Source organism: Rousettus aegyptiacus, unplaced genomic scaffold, assembly GCF_014176215.1.
Source record: "Rousettus aegyptiacus isolate mRouAeg1 unplaced genomic scaffold, mRouAeg1.p scaffold_m13_p_13, whole genome shotgun sequence".
NCBI lineage: Eukaryota > Metazoa > Chordata > Mammalia > Chiroptera > Pteropodidae > Rousettus > Rousettus aegyptiacus.
In genome coordinates this window covers 61,135,413-61,155,024 of record NW_023416288.1, presented here as the reverse complement: position 1 = coordinate 61,155,024, position 19,612 = coordinate 61,135,413, and the positions used below count along the sequence as shown (strand labels likewise).

The window sequence follows — 19,612 nt, the reverse complement described above, 5'->3', positions numbered from 1 at the left end:
CTGAATAACTTTTGGCAATAAGTCTGTGAACACAAGGGGTTTAGCAGACTCTCCATATGTAAGCTCAGTATTTAACACTAATTGAAAATTATGTTTAGAACATAGTCTGTCATACCACCAGAGCTTTATGGTTTGCTATAAAAACTCAGTCTATTATAATAGGATTACTTTTTCATATCTGTATTAAATTCAAGGTAACAAACATATTGAATCTTCATCATTTGCCAGATGCTAAGTCACACATTGGTGATACAGAGCTCTTACAACCTAATCCCTGTTCTGTGCTAGTTAAGTGTTTACTTGTTTTATTCCTTAAATTCTGTTGACTATTTTCCCACATTTGCCACTGTTTATTCTATTTTTTTTTCTAACCATAGTGGCAGATTGATGTAATTGAAAGAATAGTGAACTGAGAATCAGAAGACTTGGTCTCTTCATCTGGGTCTGCCACTCATCCCTCTACAACTTTGGCAAAATTATGTAACTTTTCTGGACCTGATTATTCATCTGAAAATGAGGGAATTGGACCAGTTGATATAAAGGCCTTGTCTAGCTCCAGAATTTTGACAGTTAAATTTCATTCCCTTCTGCTGTTATCAGGCTGTGAAATTAACATATGAGTGTTGTGTTAGTTATGTCTGCAAGATCTGATTTATCTATAAATGAATTTTCATGAACCTTAAAAATCTTACTGATTTTCATTTTAGCCTTGGGAATATGCGTATTGTGCTTATTGACATTGTTTTTTCTTTATATATATATATCTATATATATATAGATATATATAGATATATCTATATATATAAAGTTTTCGTGTTTTTGACCCTTTTAGACTTGCCAGTTTACTAAATAAGGCCAATTCAGTAGTACAGAGAAGATTCTGAAGCTGACGATTTGCTGTGGTTAGCAGATTAGTTAACTGAGCTAGGAAACAGTTGTACTTATTTTCATTGTGACTCACTTCATTGCTTTTGCTTAAGCATTTTTATATTTGGTGTGCGATTATTCCGATAAAATTGTATTATGTACTTTTTTCCTCTCAACATTATTGGAGATAATAACTTTCCATAATTTCTCTCTTCTATTCTCCTCAGGGGAGGTTTTCCTAGTTATAAGCTTATCAAAGTACAGTCTTCATATTTTTAATATAAAATTTTTATTTGATAGTAAATGTGCATTAAAGTTCTTATGTAAAAGAAACATCAAAATATGTAAGAACAGTAAAGAATTTTGAGAAATGAAAAGTGAAATAATATTAACACTGCAATTTATATTTATAAAACTACAATATTTATAATTTAACACTACAATTTATATTTATAAGTTTGTACAAATTAATGAAATAGAACAAATAGTATAAAAAATATTCCCAAATACATATAAAGATTTAGTATATGATGAAGTGACATTTCTGCTTAGAGAAGGAAAATGGCATTAAGTAATGCCATTAGTAAATGACATTAAGATGTCACTTGGAGCTGGTAAAAAAGTAAAATCTGTGTCTCTGATATCTATGTGTCACAGAAAATGCTAGGTAGACTCAAGTTTTGTCCTTAGGAAATAAAATTATAAGTCTAATTGGTATTAATAATTTAAGATGGGAGAAGACCTGTAAACAACAACAACAAAAACTCTTACAAACCAATTTAAAAAAAGGAATAATCCTCTAGTAGAACAAAGGCAAATGATATGAATATATAGTTCAAAGAAAAAAATTTAAATAGCTAATAAATTTGCTTATGTAAAGATGTTCAACTTCATAATCTTAAAAATGTAAACTAAAAGATCACTCACTGAATGTTGATATCTATTGAAATATAAAATATGTATACTTTTTGGCTAAGCATTTTTTTTCCCCAGGAATTTATTTTAGATGCATAAAAATAGGTTATACAGGAGATATTTGTTGCGGTATTGTTTGCAAGAGTCAAAAATCTAGGAACAACTTTTAATAGTCCACCAGTTGCTAACTAGTTAAATAAATTATGGTTGATCTAGTCAATGAGACGAATTCTTTGTCGCTTAATACAACTGAGATAGATTAATAAGTACTACAGTGCTAAGTGTCAAAAGCTAGTTGGAATTTTCTAAAAGTTAAATATTGAGTGTTAGAAACCCAGGTTCAGGTAAAATAATAGAAGTTATAAACTAGAGTTGTTGCTGGAGCTTAATGGGGTTTCATTCACCATTTAAAATGTCCCTAATTTACAAAATTAAGAATATGGCAGGTACTGTTGGTTGCCTAACCTATCGCCATTGGCCCTTTCTTCTTGTTAATCAAACCATGATTTCATTTAATGGCAAGTTGCACAGCCTCAAGAGATGAATCATGATTAATCTCAAGCAGTGATTGTTATCCTTTGCCAGATTATTTCACTGTCCCTGCCTCCCATGTGACACAGTTCTGGCCAATGAGACATAAGGAAATTACCCTGGAAGACATTTGAGAAAAATATCCTCTCTAAGAAAATACTGAAAGAATTGTTTTTCTCCCTGCTGTGGATGCTCTATAAAAGGAAGTAATGCTTGGCGCTAGTACTGGCAACTTAGAAAAATGAGAGGAAGGTCAATAGAATTGTAAGGATGTAAACTAAGCACCATGATCTCATTGAATTGCCAAAATAATCCTGGAACTGTCTACTTGCAAAATTTTGTTGTATGAGCTAATTAATCCACAGTAATTCAGGTTTCCTGTTACTTGAAGCTGAAAATATCCTAACAAACAGAATTTTTGGAAAGCTTTTTATGAAATTTTACATTTCTGTGACATTTCCAATTTTTTTCATGTCTTAAAGTAATTAATAATGAATATGTGTATTGGATCATGAAACAAAAAGTTCAGATTAGTTCATTAATTAATGCAATAATGTATCTTCCTCAGGAATTAAAATGACTTCAAAAATATTTTGCTATCTTTTTATCCTTTGTATAGGATATCCTTATGTTACAAATTCTGATAAATCTCCCCCTATTGGGTAAACCAAAGAAAAAGAATGAAAAAAGGTGTTTCAGACTGTCAGATGAAATATTTTATTTAATTTCCACTTTATCTGACCTATTTCAAATTTTAAAGATTTTAAAGAAAAAATAGACGAGTTGAAGGATTATTATTGTAATTTCCTGGAAAGACTGTAAAAATAGGTTGGCATAATTGTTGTTTGTTGTATAATTCTTACTCTTTATTTACTCAGACAAGTGTTGTTTCGGTGTGTGTTCATGATGAACATATGATCTTGTTTACTAATCTGTTTGATTAATTTTTCCTTGTGAGTCATTTTATAAAGACTGGTTAAGATTCCTGGCATTCATTCAAGCTTTTTGGCAGTTGAATCTAAAAGCTTTTAAAATATTATATGTTGTAACTCTCCTATTCTTTCCCCTTTCCTCTGCTACTACCATTTAGAAACTATAAATTGAAAAGATAGCCTGGTTTTCTTCTTGGGAAGAAAATTAATACGGAAGATGTATTAATATAACATGTTAGAATGAAAGCTTCTTTCTTGGTTTTGACTTTTAGGTCTTTTAATTTTTGATAATGTCATTTTTGTTCAACCAATTTTTTAATAAAATTATAGGAGTAGTGCAATGTGCATAATTAATAAAACAGAATTCAAACAATATAAAATGCTATAAAATGCAATGCATTTCTGCCAAAATAGCAAACTAACACAGGCTGCTGATTCTGTTCCTTAAAATCAACCCTGGAAAAATAGAGGCAACTGGCCTTCAGGAATTCTTTAAATGAGAATTATTCACTTATTATTAAAAGTCTGTAGTATTTCTATCCAGATATATTTTGTCTATATTTTGGTTTGGATTTTTCTTTTCTTTTCTTGTAACTATAAAAGCAATAAATATTGGAAAAATCCATATTATATAATAAAAATTTAAAATATTCTAATCCCTGCCCTGTAACTATTATCTACAGTTTGGTGTATGTTCTTTCACATTTTTTCTATTCACATACAAACATTTTATATATAGACATTTCTGTCTTTAGTATGAAATAAAAATTATATTTGTAAGGGTCTGTAAATGTAAGGGTTAATAGAAATTTTGTCCTTGAGAGATTTTGCTTTTGAGTATTCTTAGAGTAAAATATTTGGATACCTCAAAAAAAATTCAAAAAACATTTTCACTCTTATCTTTCACAAGTTTTTGCTTCAGGCTTTGTCTCTATTATGTCATTCCAGGGATTTTTTGTGCTTATGGCATAACACCAACCCTTCTTATGCCGATGATATTTCTTTTGTAGATATAATGATTCTTTATTGATAGTTCCTACCTTCTTCCAGGTTACTCTATTATAATTATTACAGCCTCCTAATTGATCTGTCTCTCAAGAGTCTCTCACTTTGCCTATCGATGCTGCACACTAGTACCAATTTAATATTACTGAAAATTTTCATCTTGTGGCTCTCACCCTCCTGAGTCTTGCCTTAACAAAAGAAATTTCAACTTTGAAGGAGACTCAATACACTGTCTAGCTCTGCTTTCAGTTTTCAAATGAGATAACTGAGTTCCAAAAAAGTTTCTTGCATGAAATCACAGTTAATTGAGAAAGTCTAGACTAAAACAAGATTTTATGCTTTTATTCTCTTTCAGTTCTAATACTTGGTTATTTTAAGTTCCTAGAGTAGCCATCAAAAACGTATGAACACAGATCTGATTTCCGTATTATAAGCAAAGTAACTCCAAACAGATATTTTAAGTTGGAAATTACTTATAAATAGGGATAATGTTACAAAAATATTTTAAGAGCTTTAATGCTAATGCTATTAAAATGAGAGCATTCTCTCCAGACATTTTTTTCACATCCTATAGAATTTTATTAGCATTTGTAAGGATTAAAGATTTATTGAGGTGAAATAACTCGAGAATATGAAACCAATGTTCAACCCAGTGGCTTCAAATCTTCATATGGCTACAATTTTTCATGTTTTTTTTTTTTTAATTGAAGAACAATGTCTTGGTTTAGGTACTTAGCATATTAATTGGCTAAGCTTTATGACGAGTTATTATGTCACTCTAACTCTAGCTAGCACAAAATCAATACTAGAGCACAAATAAAAGAAAAAATAGATAAATGGATTTCATCAAAATGAAAAATTTTGTCCTTTAAAAGTTTAAGAACTTGTAAAGACAGCCCATAAAATTGGAGAACACTTTTGCTAATTATATATCTGATAAGGGACTTATGTCCAGAGTATATAAAGAAATCTTAAAACTCAGTAATAAAGAAACAAACAACCCAGTTTAAAAATGAATAAAGAGTTTGAAGAGACATTTTTCCAAAGAAGGTATGTGAATGGCTGATGAGCACATGAAAAGATATTTAACATTGGTCATTTAGGAAATGCAAATCAAAACCACAATATACTATCACTTCATAACCACTAAGGTAGCTATAATAAAAAAGATGAGAATAGCAAAGGTTGATGAGATTGAGGAGAAATTACAACCTTCTTAAATTGTTGGACATGTCAAATGATGCAGCCAGTCCATGGGAGACATGTAAAGGGGAGTGGGGAGAGACTGCTAATAGGTACAGGGTTTCTTTTTGGAGTAATGAAAAAGTATTAAAATTAGATTGTAATGAGGTTTTCAGTGGATATACTAAAAAACACCACACTACACTTTAAATGGATAAATAGTATGATGTGTGAATTATATCTCTGTAAAACTGTTTAAAAAGCCAATAATAGATCCGAATATATAACTGGGAGGCACAATCAACTTTATGCAGAGTAAAAGGCATATTGGATATGAAAGACCAAAGAAATGGAAAAGTATGTAGTATGTTTTGTGATCAAAGGAATTTTTTATAATAATAGTATAGATTTTCTAAACATGGTAGTCTTACCTCCCTGAGTATTATAAACCTGCCCACTGCTTCAAGAAGCAGTCTTTATCATTTTTCTGTTCTGCCACTAAGATGCTTCTCGGCAAAATGTGACAGTATGAAAAGGAAAATATAGTCTTATAGTCTTTTACAGTCTTACATATTTCTCCCAGCCCAATACTCCTTTAAGCCCCTCTCATTGATGACTCTACTCCCACTTTCTAGAATTCAAATTTTCTTTCTCTCTCCACTGATTTTAATTCTACTCAAAAATTTCCAATTCCTCAGTGGGTTCTTATTTAAGGTAAGCAATTTGTTGCATTACTTTATAATGAGTCATACATCTCTGATATTTCATTTTTAAAAATTATAGAACAGGGCTCAGCAAGCTTTTTTCATGAAGAGCCAGGTGTAAATATTTTCATTTTCGCAGACCATTAAGTTTACTTTTGCAACTATTCAACTTTGCCCTTGTAGGGTAAAAACAGCCACAGGCAAAATGTAAATGAATGGATGAGGCCTCATTGGATTTCAGGCAGGACAGATCAAGCCATAGTTTGCCAACCCATGTTACAGAATTCTTAATTTAGAGGCTCAGTGTTGACAAAATGGGACAAAGAAATTTAAGTGCAATAAATTTAGGCAGTTATGTCCTCCACTTCCACCACTAATGAAAGTGATTTTATTTCTTTGCAGTTTTCTCTTTCTTCCAAGGTTATCTGAGGAACAGAGGTCAGAACTTTGGCACTTTTGAAAATTTACCAAGCCTTATTAAGAAAATACCAGAATTTACAAAACCACTAAAGACTGTGACACAAGGGTTGAGGTTATTAAGATTAGGTCGATGTATGTACGTGTATAAATTTAAATGTACTTGTGTATGGATACATACAAATTTTGGATTGCTTTTTGTGTATGTGTGTGTTTGTATAAGTTTAAATATATTTACTATGGCATATATTTAGATAGTCTCTAAAAATTTATTGACTAGGAATGTAAAAGGACACATGAATTTATGATAAACTAGGAAAAATAGATACTGTAAAGTAGATGAAGACAAATGAAGATCAGTATGGCTTGCATCTCCTGCCATAGTATTCTGGATTGATTGAAATATTTTACTTCAGTTTGATGTTTGTTAAGCTTTTTGAGCACATGATATTGTTTATGTATAAGAAATGTAGTGTTGAGACAATGACATTATTTTAGATACATGGAAATTATGTTGTGAACCATAAAATTACATGTCAACTAATATTTTCAAATAACAATGATGAGAATAGTTTGCATTTGCCATATCTATGTTTTACAAATTACTGGATTATGCAGAATGACTATCACTCATTTTAATGAATTTCTTAGAAAATAAAATGTTATTAACTCTGGGGAGTTTGATCTACTTAGGAAACAAATGGGATATTCCGAAATTTTTAATTTTTTTTCTTGGAAATTATGTCATTTCATTGTATGTCACGAACATATATTTTAAATGCTGATTCTGACCATATTAAACCTGTGTTTCAATTTTGTCGTTTTATTTTTCCAGGTCAGAATTTAAATATTTTACCTCTACTATTAATTTAGAGCTGGCCCAGATAATAAATCAGTTAAAGTATTGCCCTTTTCCTCAATAAAAATGATTACATTGCATACCTCCTTCTACCTTTTTTCTCTTTCTAGCTCCATTCCGATAGTTATCATTTATTTATTCTTTCAACAATTAATTGGGTAACAATTATATGCCAGACACTGTTTTTGGTGCTAGGAACAAGATAGTGAACCAAATAACCTTGGTCCTTATAGAGCCTATATTCTAGAGTGGGGAGAAGGCAATAAACTGTTGTTTATTTTTTAATATAAAAGTTATGTAGTATGTTAGAAAGTAAGTGCTGTGGATACAGCGGGGTAAGGATGTATTAATTTTTCGTAGAGTAGCACTAATCTGTTATATGAATATTGTCATCTTATTTTCTCTGAATTTACAGTTCCAATGACAGGATTCACACAGAGAGCAACCATTGATCCAGAGCTGAATGAAATACATGTCTTATCTGGACTCAGCAAAGACAAGGAAAAGAGAGAAGAGAATGTCAGAAATTCATTCTGGATTTATGACATAGTGAGGAATAGTTGGTAAGAAGTTCTTATCTGTGTATAATCCCAGTGTAACATACATTCGAGGTAGTTGGTTTATTCAAAATAAAGTGGAAGGCTTATGTTAATATATAATGTCATACATTTAAATGTCAGCATTGAGAGGAAAAGTCAAAATTGGTGCCTGTGTATACAATGACATTCAGCGAATGGATTTTACCTATGAATTGTTTAACTAGTAGATGATTCCTTGTCTTGGGTCAAGAAAATTGTAGTCTAGGGTTTGCTACTATAAGTAGGTGTGTGAAGTTGAGAACTTTTTTTTTTTAATATTCCCAACTTTTAGTTTTTATAAAATGAAGCAGGTTGACTAGAGCAGTATGGGGGGCATTATTATTTAGCATTTTCACTTTAGGACCTTTTTGTCACAGAGCATCTCACAGAACTGGTGTTACACATTTTGCTTTAGATGTAGAGAGGATCTAGCTCTGATAGTCTTTAATTACTGTATAAGTGAATGTTCTACAAAACAGAGGTACTTCAGAGAATTTTTTTCATTCACTAATAGAGGATGGTACTCAACAACTAAGGAATATAGTATTTTTAAAAATGACATTTATTTACAGTAAAAGTGAAATTGTTTGAGCCTTCATAAATGCCATTTGTGTTTTATAACATGAGGTATATTCTTAAGTGAGGTTTTAATGGACATTAAAAGAACTTAAGAACTCAGTTCTAACAAATTCAGGTAATTTTATGAAAATGACCAGAACTTCAAGATTTGATGTGAACAGATTTATAATTATTTTGTTGGTAATTAGACATGCAATTAATTTGCCATCTATAATTGTATTAACGTGTATACTGCTAATTTTTTAAGATAGGATGCCTTAAAAGTAATGTCTTACAGGTCTTGTGTCTATAAAAATGATCAAGCTGCTAAGGATAATCCAAGTAAAAGCCTTCAGGAAGAAGAACCATGTCCAAGATTTGCCCATCAGCTTGTTTATGATGAGTTACACAAGGTATCCTAACTACATTGATCTGTAAATTTTCCATGACCTACAATCTGAAAGAACCTCAAAATATATCTTTCTGATTATTTTTAAGTGGATTTGAGTAGAAAGTTATAATACAGAACAGACATTTATTTAATAGACTATGTAGCAGATGTTCAATATCATTTCTCCCTAAAATTCCTTTAAAAAATAAACATTTTTGCATAGTTCATAATTCCTGGCACTTTTCCTCTATTGAAAATGGTCTGTGGCTGCTTCTTAGTTGTATAGATCAAATATATAGCATGGCTTGCTATTTACAATGTGAATATCCAAGTAAAATATTTACAGTTTTTAGCATTTGGGTACCTTGTCCAGTGATGTGAAAGGTATATATAACTTCCCGATTTAAGATTTTCAGCATCAGAAGTCTTTTTGTCTTTGTTTTTCCTATCTATGAGTGACGTGTCTTTTCAATCTGCCTTGTGAAAACTGCCTTGCATTCTGAAGTTTTAGTGTCACTAAGTGTTCAAAGTGGTTTAAATATTTCTTTCTTAAACTTTATAAGTAGTTTAGTGATTGGGATCAGAACCTGTATTTTTTTCTGTTTAGGTCGTAGGTGATTATTTAAATTATGTATCATTTGAGACCTTTAGGTGAAAGATTGCATTGCTTTTGCATTTCTTTTTGGTATTAATTGAGTAATGGAATAATATTTTTAAAGTTATTTTACAAATTATGTGTGCCATTTAATATTTGACATTAAGGTTAAAGCAAAAGTAAGATGCTAAAATTTTTTAAGTTTGTAGTTATTGATGACTTTAGTGATTCAACATAAGTGGTTTTTTTTAAAGATTTATTATGATCAACATTTGATTACTTTATAATCCCCATTATTCATTTCCCTAAGCAAACTACATCTTAGATTAGTTTCTTACTGTTGTTCAAAAAAATTAACATAAAATTTGAAGATCTAATTGGCTTTATTAAAAATGACTTAGGAATTCAGCAGCATCTTACCTTGCAAGCAGATAGAGGTTTTAGAAAAGAAGGTGGGACAAGGAAGTCATCAGTAAGAGGAAAATTAAAATTTATTTTGAAGAAAGGAGTTTGGGTGATGCCAGTTTTTCATTGGCTAAACTGCAGCATTTCAGTTAGTTGGGCTTGTTGCTGGGCAAGAAGAAAATCTTCCTGCTGGAGTAGTAAAGTAGTTGTACTTCCTGTTTGGGAGAAAAAGGTACCTCTCTTCCTGTTGGGATCTGTAATTGATGTCTTCCAGTATGGGGATAATTGATTTCCAGTGGTAAGAGAGTGAGAACTACCTCTACAGGCTATCCCAACTCCAGTTTTAGTGGTGGTCTCCTTTCGTAACTTTCACTCTATCACTGCTTTTGTTTCATGTTTTCATTGTCAGTGTAATTGTGGTAATATAACACATTTTAATATAAAATGTAGTTTAAGGAAATAGCCACAGTAATTTAAATTAAAATGGAAACTTGAGAAAAATCAAGAGAAGCCTTTGGTAGAAATGCAATAATGTTTTGATCTTTTTTAAATGAGTAAGGCTAAGGAAATTACCTGTTACACACTGCTAGCAAAATGAAGAAATTTTACTATGACTTACGTAGTTTCTTATGCATGCATTTTTTAAAATCTCATTTATTTTGTTTATTATAGGTTCATTATTTATTTGGTGGGAATCCAGGAAAATCTTGCTCCCCAAAGATGAGATTAGATGACTTCTGGTCACTGAAGTTGTGTAGGCCTTCAAAAGATTATTTACTGAGGCATTGCAAGTACCTCATAAGAAAACACAGGTATAAAAATAATTCACTGAAAACTTTTATTTAACATTATCAACTATTGTTGGCATTACCTAAGCTTTGGAGATGTGATTTTGTCTTTGAAAACTTAGTAACATGACAGCGTAAATACTGCAAAGATCATGACTTTGTTAATGCCCTATTATTCTCCTTATTTTTGCTTTCCTCTTTCAAAGGAAGGTACAAAGTAAAGATAGATATCGATGCTAAAATTTTTAAATACAGAAGGAAATTTTGTAACTGTTAAAATAATGGAAAAAATTTCTATGAAAGTGATGAACCTACTACTTATTGTCCAGTAACTCAAGGCCAGACCAATACAGATGACATCAGTTCTAGATTATTGACATACGCCTGACCTGTTGATTGATAACTTTCTTAACAGTGAATGTGATGTTGTCATTGACTAAATCATATCTTTATAATTTGATGTTTCAGAATATAACTTCAAATATAGTTATGGTTTTACATCATTACCTTTGTCATTTAATTGCAAAATCGTGTAATCAAACATTTTCATGTATGTCTACTGAGTCATGTTGGCTTTTCGCCTTAGCAGGTGATAAGCTACAAAAAATATAGAAAAGTATATCCGTTCTTTTGGTTACTGATACTGTTAGATGATAAAAACTTACAGTTCAGAAGGAGAAAGTTAGCCTTTAATGATGATAATAGCTACCATTTATTGAGCAATTTTTGTGTGCCAGATCCTGCATATTATTCTTACAATAAGCCAATGAAGTAAGTACTGTTCTTATCACTATTTTACAAAAGAAAAAATGGAACCATTTTCAAATGGGTTTCATAACTCATGTAAGGTCACTTAGCCGTAAATGACAGTGTTGGGATTTGATCCTGAATATTCTAACTCCAGAGTTTATCACTTCACCAACCACCACCATACACACGCACACATGCACACACGTGCACATGTGTGTATGTATATACACATGTGTGTTTATATGTTTATTATATATAATATAGACTATAAATACATAAAAATCCCTACATGGGTATAAATTAGACTATATTCCTTTATCATATCATGTTTACTTATTGTTCCTTTCTTTGCTTTCACAAGTTATGCTTGAGAGACAAATAAATAACAAAAGCTAGTTCTTTTTCTTTGGCATTACCATGAATAATCAGTATTTTTTATATATATTAGTTATATTCTATAGAATCTATAGGAGAAAGGCTCTGAATCTTCACATTGGCTGGATGGCAAGACATATTAACAAGATTTAAGGTTAAGGTACCTTCAGCTAATGTTTACACTGCTGAAATTTTACTTCTTAGTACTTAACTTAATGTACTTTACTTAATGTTAGACTGTTTTTATAAGGATTAAAGGAAATTATAGATTTCTTTTTCTACCTCAGATATATAACAACTGGTAGTTGGAATGTTAGGAAGAGCTCTTTTTTAAAATTTCCTGACCAAAAGCCCAATAGAGATTAAAGTAGATTATTTAGCACTGTATGTAAAGATTGGAACTTACTTATAAACGCTCTCCTCTGACTTTTAATTGAAAAAGTATTCCATGGATAATAATAAGGAAAAAAATAAGTCCTCTCTCCCCACCAAAAGAATTGAATCTTTTGTCATCTTACTATTCAGAAATAAAAACTTAATATTTTGGTATATATCCTTCTAACTACATGTGCACACATATATTTTTATTTGTTTAACTGAAAAATAGGGATTATATTGCTTTGAATCTGATTTTTTTCCAATGCATATGTATACAAACATTATCATATTAACAAATACAAGTACAAATCATAGTTATGGCTGCATAGTATTTTGTTTTGTGTAATTTACTTAACCAGTCTCTTTTTGTAAACTATTTAGATTATTCTCACCTTCTCTTCTATTATAAATAATACTATAATTAATATTATGTATTTCTATATGCACCCCTATCTAAAAATTCTGTAGGGTAGTGGTAGAATTGACAAATTATCAGTTGCACTCCAGAAAGTTAATGTACATTCCTTCTAGAAGTAAATAGGGATTATTCATTTTCCCACAGCCCAGCCATCCTGATTAGTATTATTCTTTTTGATCTTTGGCAGTTTTTTTTTTTCCTTTAAAAATATATCAGTGGGCAGGTGAAATGACATTTTGGGAATCTGAAATATTATGTATTTTGGCATGTTTTAAGTTTCAGATACCAACATCATAATTAGTGATGTGTGTTTGTAAAGGCATAAAATGAGGAATGAAGATGGATAAACAAAAAAAGAATAATTAATAAAAAATTATTTAAACTTTTAAATACATGGTGAAAGACTCTTGTAAATCTTGTATGGAATGAGTCATGACATAAAATGACTGAAGTTGAAAGACATTCAGTTTGTAATGCTTGGGTAAATAATCATGTGAAATTTCTGCTATGGGAAAGAAAGTGTACTGGCTCATCTGAGAACTTAAACCAGAAAATCACTTGAAGGAGCATTGAAGAATGTTTTAAGACCCCATCCATTTATATAGATTATTTTCAGTTAGAGTAATAATAGCATAAAAATATAGAACATAGTACTCTTCTTCGTTTCTGATTTTGATTTCTTTTTGCCTTTAGTTCTATAGCTAATGTCTTATATTGGAAAAAGTACTATATACCTAGACCTTGGGTTGATATTCAAGCCTTCTAACTTAATCTGCCCAGAGATTACTTTGTTTATATGTAAAATGGCCAAAGCAGCTACCTAAGTGTCCTTATAAACATCAATAAAACAATTCACTATTTAAGAAATATTTATCAAGCACCTACAATGCGCTAGACATTATCCTAGGCTCTGTGGATATGTCAGTGAAGAAGACAAATTCCTGTCCCTCAGTTTCCATTTTTAATGAAGGGAGACTAACAGTAAACATGATAAAGAATTTATATGTTAGATAATAAGCCTTATCAAAAGCACTAAAACAGGTTAAGAATTTTTAGTATGAGTGAGGGAGCCGGGGATGTGATTTTTAAATAAGACTATTAGGATAGACCTCGCTGCAAAGGTGACATTTGAGTAGGCCTAAAGAACACGAGGGAATGAATCATACAGATATTTGAGGGGAAAGTGTTTCAGATAGGTAATGAGGCTCCGTTTGAGGTTAAAAAAATTTAACTTTGGTGAACACACAATGCAGTATACATATGACGTATTACTGTATCATATGCTTGAAACCTATATGATTTTATTAACCAGTGTTACCCCAATATGACTGAATTATTTGAGTAATAAATTGAGGAGGACAGTGTGGTAGAAGTGGAATAAGTGAAGTGATTATGGTAAGAGATGAGGTCAGAGAGATAAAAAAGGGTTCGAATTTTGAAGGTCCTTTGGCTTTTATTCAGAGTAAAAGCATTGAAAGCTTTTAAGTAGAAAAATGACACATTCAGACTTATCTTTTAATAAAAACCATTCTGGATTTTCTAGAACAAGCTAAAAGGTCATGGCTATTTTCACTTAGATGGGGAATTCTTCAGAAACAACAGGCTTATGTAGTTCAGTTGGTGCACTTTAGGTTTTGGAGATGATCTGTTAGCATTTAGGGAAAGTCATGGGCTGATGTTCCATTTGGGAGACATGAACAAGGAAAAAGCTTGCTCAAGGAGACCGAGGAGAGTAGAGGGGTGCAGGGTATATATACAGAGGACTGGCACCATTCGAGGGAAGGGAGAAGAAGAAATGCTACATAAAAGAGATAAAAGACAAATTTTGGATAAACATTGATGGTTGCAACAGCAGAAATTCTTGATGGATTTGATATGGGTATGAGGGAAAGAAGGCAGTCAAGATGACTGCTAGGGCATCTTAAGAATCTTGTTTACTAATTCGAACTGACATAAAAAGCCCATCTTAAACACTTAAAAAGACACAGGCCCTTTTTTCCTACCACCTTAGGTGAATTAGAGAGTTTGAGGGATATTACTACATTGCAGGCAGAATAGATAGAAGTTGCTTTCTATGAATTGAGTGGAACATGAAAATTATCTTTTTAATTCAAATTTCATATTAAGTTAGAGGCCAAGGCTTTCATTTTATAGAAGCTTACCCTATGCTGCCAGGTTGGCTTATTTATTTTTGTTCTTATGGAAAACGATTATTTATTCTGTTTCGTTAAAATGTAAAATCAGAGAGAGAGAGAGGTATATCGTATGCCAAAAGTGTATCCTTGTTCTTAATGGTATCACATGATACAGTAAATAAAGTGCCACTGTTATTTTTTTCTATAATATTCAAGTTTCCAAACTTCTTGATGATTAGGGGGATAAAAGGGACCAAGGAAAAAAAACGTAATGGGGTTAATTCCTATTCCCTTTACAGGGCAGAATTGTTGGCTAAAATATAATTCTAGACTGCAGACACAAGTTCAGTGATGTGGTTGCAAGCCAAAAAAAAAGCTTAGAGAAGAGAAAAAAACATAACTTCCAGGAAAACGAATCTCTTTATTAGATTTAATAGGATGGTAGGTGTATGTTGGTTAAGTTATTTCAGGTTGCAAAGGAGAAAGACATACTTAGGAGACCTCTCTGAAAGAGAATTTACTATGAGAATATCCAGAGAATTCAGGCACTTCCTTAGCATTCAAACAGTGAGGCCTAATGGACAATTGTTTAGGATATTAGAATAATTATATTAGCTAGGAGCTACTGTAGTGACTTTCCTTATAACTGAGCCTCTCTCTTTCTGCTTCTTTCCTCTATTTTCTCCAGTTCTACTAATTACTCTTGACTCTGCTTTCCTTCAACCTCGTGTCTTCCGTAGATAGGTAGGTAGGTAGGTAGGTAGGTAGGTAGGTAGGTAGGAAGGAAGGAAGGAAGGAAGGAAGGAAGGAAGGAAGGAAGGAAGGAAGGAAGGAAGGAAGGAAGGAAGAGGGAGGGAGGGAGGGAGGAAGGAAAGGAGGGATGGAAGGAAGAGGGAGGGAGGGAGGGAAGGAGGGAGATAGGAGATAGGTAGGTAGATAGATAGGTTTGGCTTCAATAGATAGGTAGGTAGATAGGAAGAAAGGGTAGGTAGATGTCTTCTGTTTACTACCTTCTGAGTTTTGTTTGCCTTTTATGTGTCCTGTATATCTCACATTCCGAATATCTTAGAGAGAGTATCTTCTTAGAGAGGGTTTCTTGGAGAGAGTACCTGTATTGAGAATAATTCTGCCATCCAACTTTATAAACTGCTGGTCAAGCTTAAGATGATTGTTTTTGGCTCAGGTGCCAGAAATCTGGTCTAATTCGTTGTGGGCAAGATGATAGAGTATAGTAATGTGACCTCTGCCTAAGGAACTCTCATCTGAGGGTTCTAAGGCTGGCTAGCAATCATGGTATTGTCTGGTATAGGAGAGCTGTTAATTTTTTGCTAGTCTTTGCCCCTGCCTGAAATACAGGTATCCTATCACCGAGATTAGCTTTAAAGACAGGAAATTATTGATGCCATTAGCCTGAACACCATTGCGAAAGGCTCATCATTTTCCTTTCTGAAATGAAATTGTCTTTTCTTTCTCTTTGTACATTTGAAAAGCATACAAATTTATTAGAAATTAATTAATATATAATTATGCTATAACAAAAGGACATTATCTTATTTAAATAAATAATGTCAACAGATTTTTTTTGTATATATATATATGAGAGAACTCATTTCCTTTTCAGCTTTGGAATCAGACCTGTCTTTGATTCTTCTTCCACTTACTAGCTCTTATCTTGGCCAGATTCATTCTCTGGGCCTCAGTTTCTCATATATATTTTTTTTAATTAATGATAAAACATCATCATCATAGAGTTATTGTGAGGCTAAACAAGGTGATGTATGTAAAATGCTTGATACAGTGTCTGGCACATAACAAATGCTTGGTGAGTTGCCCTCTTGTTTTTGTTATTGTTGTTATTGCTGACTGAGGCATTGAAATAGTCTCATTAAAAATATTTAATCAGTGTTAATGATACTCATTGAAAGAAACTATACTCATTTCTGTTTCTAAAATATCTGTTAAGTACCTCCAGTGGGGGGGAAAAAAAGCATATTACACTTATCTAACCAAGTATTTTTATTTTTTATGAAACATATTTGGCTTTTTTACTGTTCTGTTATGTAAAATATTCAACATGTTTACTATGTTTTGTAGATGATTTTATCTTAGCTTATAGTTTTTTAAGAGGAGGGGAGGAAGTGCTCTTACCTTGTCTCTAAAAACACAACTGCCTGTGACCAATCAGCATTACTATTACATCTCAGGACTCCACACTCACATTATCTAAAAGACAGTGTTCTTACTTTTGGGTTCTCAGACACAGATTTTTAAGATATAAATAATAACTCATACATAGAGTGTTCCACTTGAGGTATGAAAGACATTTATGATGTTTTCTCATAACTCCAGACAATTATTATTCTTGTTCACATTTTCTAGGTTTGAAGAAAAGGCCCAAATGGATCCCCTTAGTGCTCTGAAATATTTGCAAAACGATCTTTATATAACTGTGGATCATTCAGACCCAGAAGAGACGAAAGAGGTAAAGGGTAATAAAATTCAGAAATTGAGCTTTAAATAAAAATCTTTCTAACTTAACATTTGCTTATGTTGCTCTTACATATTTCAAGGAAAATATGACACTAATAATATTTAAAAAGGCACAGAGCAGATGGCATAAAAATTGAATAAACTTATTTTTATGGAATATATTATTCAAGTCACACACACACAAAAAAAACCATTAGTTTTGTGTATTGGGAAGGTAATAGAAATTTTTATTTTCATAGTTCCATGCTTCTTTTACTGAAAGATTACATAATGGTTTAATATGTATGGCTACAACAAAATCCTTTAAGAGAAGAATGAGAACTCCCCTTTTTTATAGGGAGAAAGTAAGATAGGTTGGTGAAAGTAGAATCCTTGCTGCCTTGATATATGAATGTTATAGCAGTATAGTTTGACTGTACTATTAATTTCATTCATCAGTAGTCTCCAAGCTTGAGAAATTAGTAGCAGATTGCTACTTTTCAGTTTTTTCATTACATGGCATGGGATGGAGGCAGGAGATTCAATATTCTTATTATTTGCTATTCACAGTGTGTGAATATACCTGCCACAGATTTCATGGTTTTATAGCCTGTTTTCTTACTAACTTGAGATTTCTTTTGTCACTTTTTCCTTTTGCCAACCATCCTTATTCATCTAGCAACATCTGTATTGCAATCCATTTACCTTCCATTCACAGAATTAGTGCTGATTATATATAGTTCTGTCCCTTACATCTATTTCTCTGTTAGTTGTTGCTTTGCTTTGGCTTTGCAATGGCAACATCAGGCAGTGCTTTTCTCTGTTAAGCATTGACACAGGTTTCAAATTTAATATCAGGTCACTTTCAGGCACCAGGTCTATTGTACTTTCAAGCAATAGAGCCTACAAAGAGACACTCTTTCGTAGTGGCCTATTGTGAAAATAAATCTTATTTTTCATACTCAGTATTGGTGGAATCATCAGAACACACTTTAGAACCCCCCAGAAAGGGGGCAATTAATTGTCTTTCCTTGAGTTTTCCATCAATTCATGATACTATTTGAAATAGGGGAAATTATCACAGTTTTGTCGAGTAGCAGAATGTATTTGATTTAATCTGTTATGGTTTATAACTGAACATAGTTGTAAAGAGTCCATTAATGTTTATTTGTTAGGCCATGGGTTTGAAAGTTATAAATAGATTTTCTTGTGTTTTCTCCATAGTCTATCTAAAATGGCTATAACCCGGGAACATTTATTTTTCTCTCATTTTTTCAAAGCCAAAACAAAATAAAATATTGCCAAGTAAATAATTTCAGCTGTGTGAGCTGCAAGTAGGCCAAAGAAAACAGTTTGTTCTTAAAGCTAAGTTAATGGGAAAAACCAGGACAGTGAGGTGTCTCAAGTTCAAACAGAGCCATTTTTTAAGTTTTGGTAATGGGTTTCTCTTTTTTTCTCCTTTCCTCAGTGGTCTCAAATTATGATTTTGTATGCCACAGACTAACATTCTATTTCTTAAAAGTTTTATCTATCAAGAATTGTATAGCCCTGGTAGAAGGTAGTTAAAATAGTGTTTTGCATGTGTGTCAGCATCAGAATCATTTCTGAAACTTTTCAAAACAATACCCTCACCATAAGATTTTTTTTCTATCTGCTTTTATGTAACAGAAAACTGAAAACATCTTGACATTAAGAATTACTGGTCTGTAAGATGATTATTTTATTTAAAAATATGTGAACGGGTTTTGTTTTGGAGAAAGAAATCCCTTGGTAACAGTTCTAGTATATATACTTAGAGTTTTTGTTAGTAAGGCATATAAATATTCACTTTTAAGAAATTATTACACTTATCAAGAAAGACCTTACTACTTTTCATTATATTAAAAGATTATTATATCAGCAACTAAAAACAGTTATTAGATTTTTTTTTTTTTTGGAGGTGGTTATCATGATGGTGTATCATTGTCAGACCTCTTATTGGGGAAATGAATGTAGGCTACCAGATATATACCAAATAATGGTTCTTTGCTTTTGTCCAGTATGCAGAACATGGTTTCTAAATTAGCGATGAGCTTCTAGTAAACCTTATGAAAATGACATTTTTTTTTTTCTAGAAAAGGCTCAAGAAAAGTATGCTTAAATCAATTTCACCATTTTCAGGGAGGATTCTATAATAGAGAAGGGAAGAGAAAAACAAGTTTTCAATTAGTATTGCACATCTTGTGTTAAATACACTTCTGCTGAGCTTCCACAGTAATGGTATCATTCATTTAACAGATGTGTGCTGAGTCCCTACAATGTGCCAGGCATTCTGCTAAGCACAGGAGGGATAAAAAGAGTAAAGGGTGATCAGAATTATA

At 31.9% G+C, this 19,612-nt stretch overlaps 1 protein-coding gene across 3 annotated transcripts in view; it reads left to right on the top strand.

Moving 5' to 3' along the window:
- MKLN1 (muskelin 1) overlaps positions 1-19,612 on the top strand; it is a 275,940-nt gene that overhangs the window by 236,751 nt on the left and 19,577 nt on the right. For all 3 annotated transcript variants that reach the window (XM_016148735.2, XM_016148733.2, XM_036231137.1), the window contains 4 exons: positions 7,828-7,975; positions 8,847-8,961; positions 10,612-10,751; positions 17,163-17,265. In XM_016148735.2, the coding sequence (XP_016004221.1) occupies positions 7,828-7,975; positions 8,847-8,961; positions 10,612-10,751; positions 17,163-17,265 (506 nt within the window). The remainder of the gene's footprint in view (positions 1-7,827; positions 7,976-8,846; positions 8,962-10,611; positions 10,752-17,162; positions 17,266-19,612) is intronic.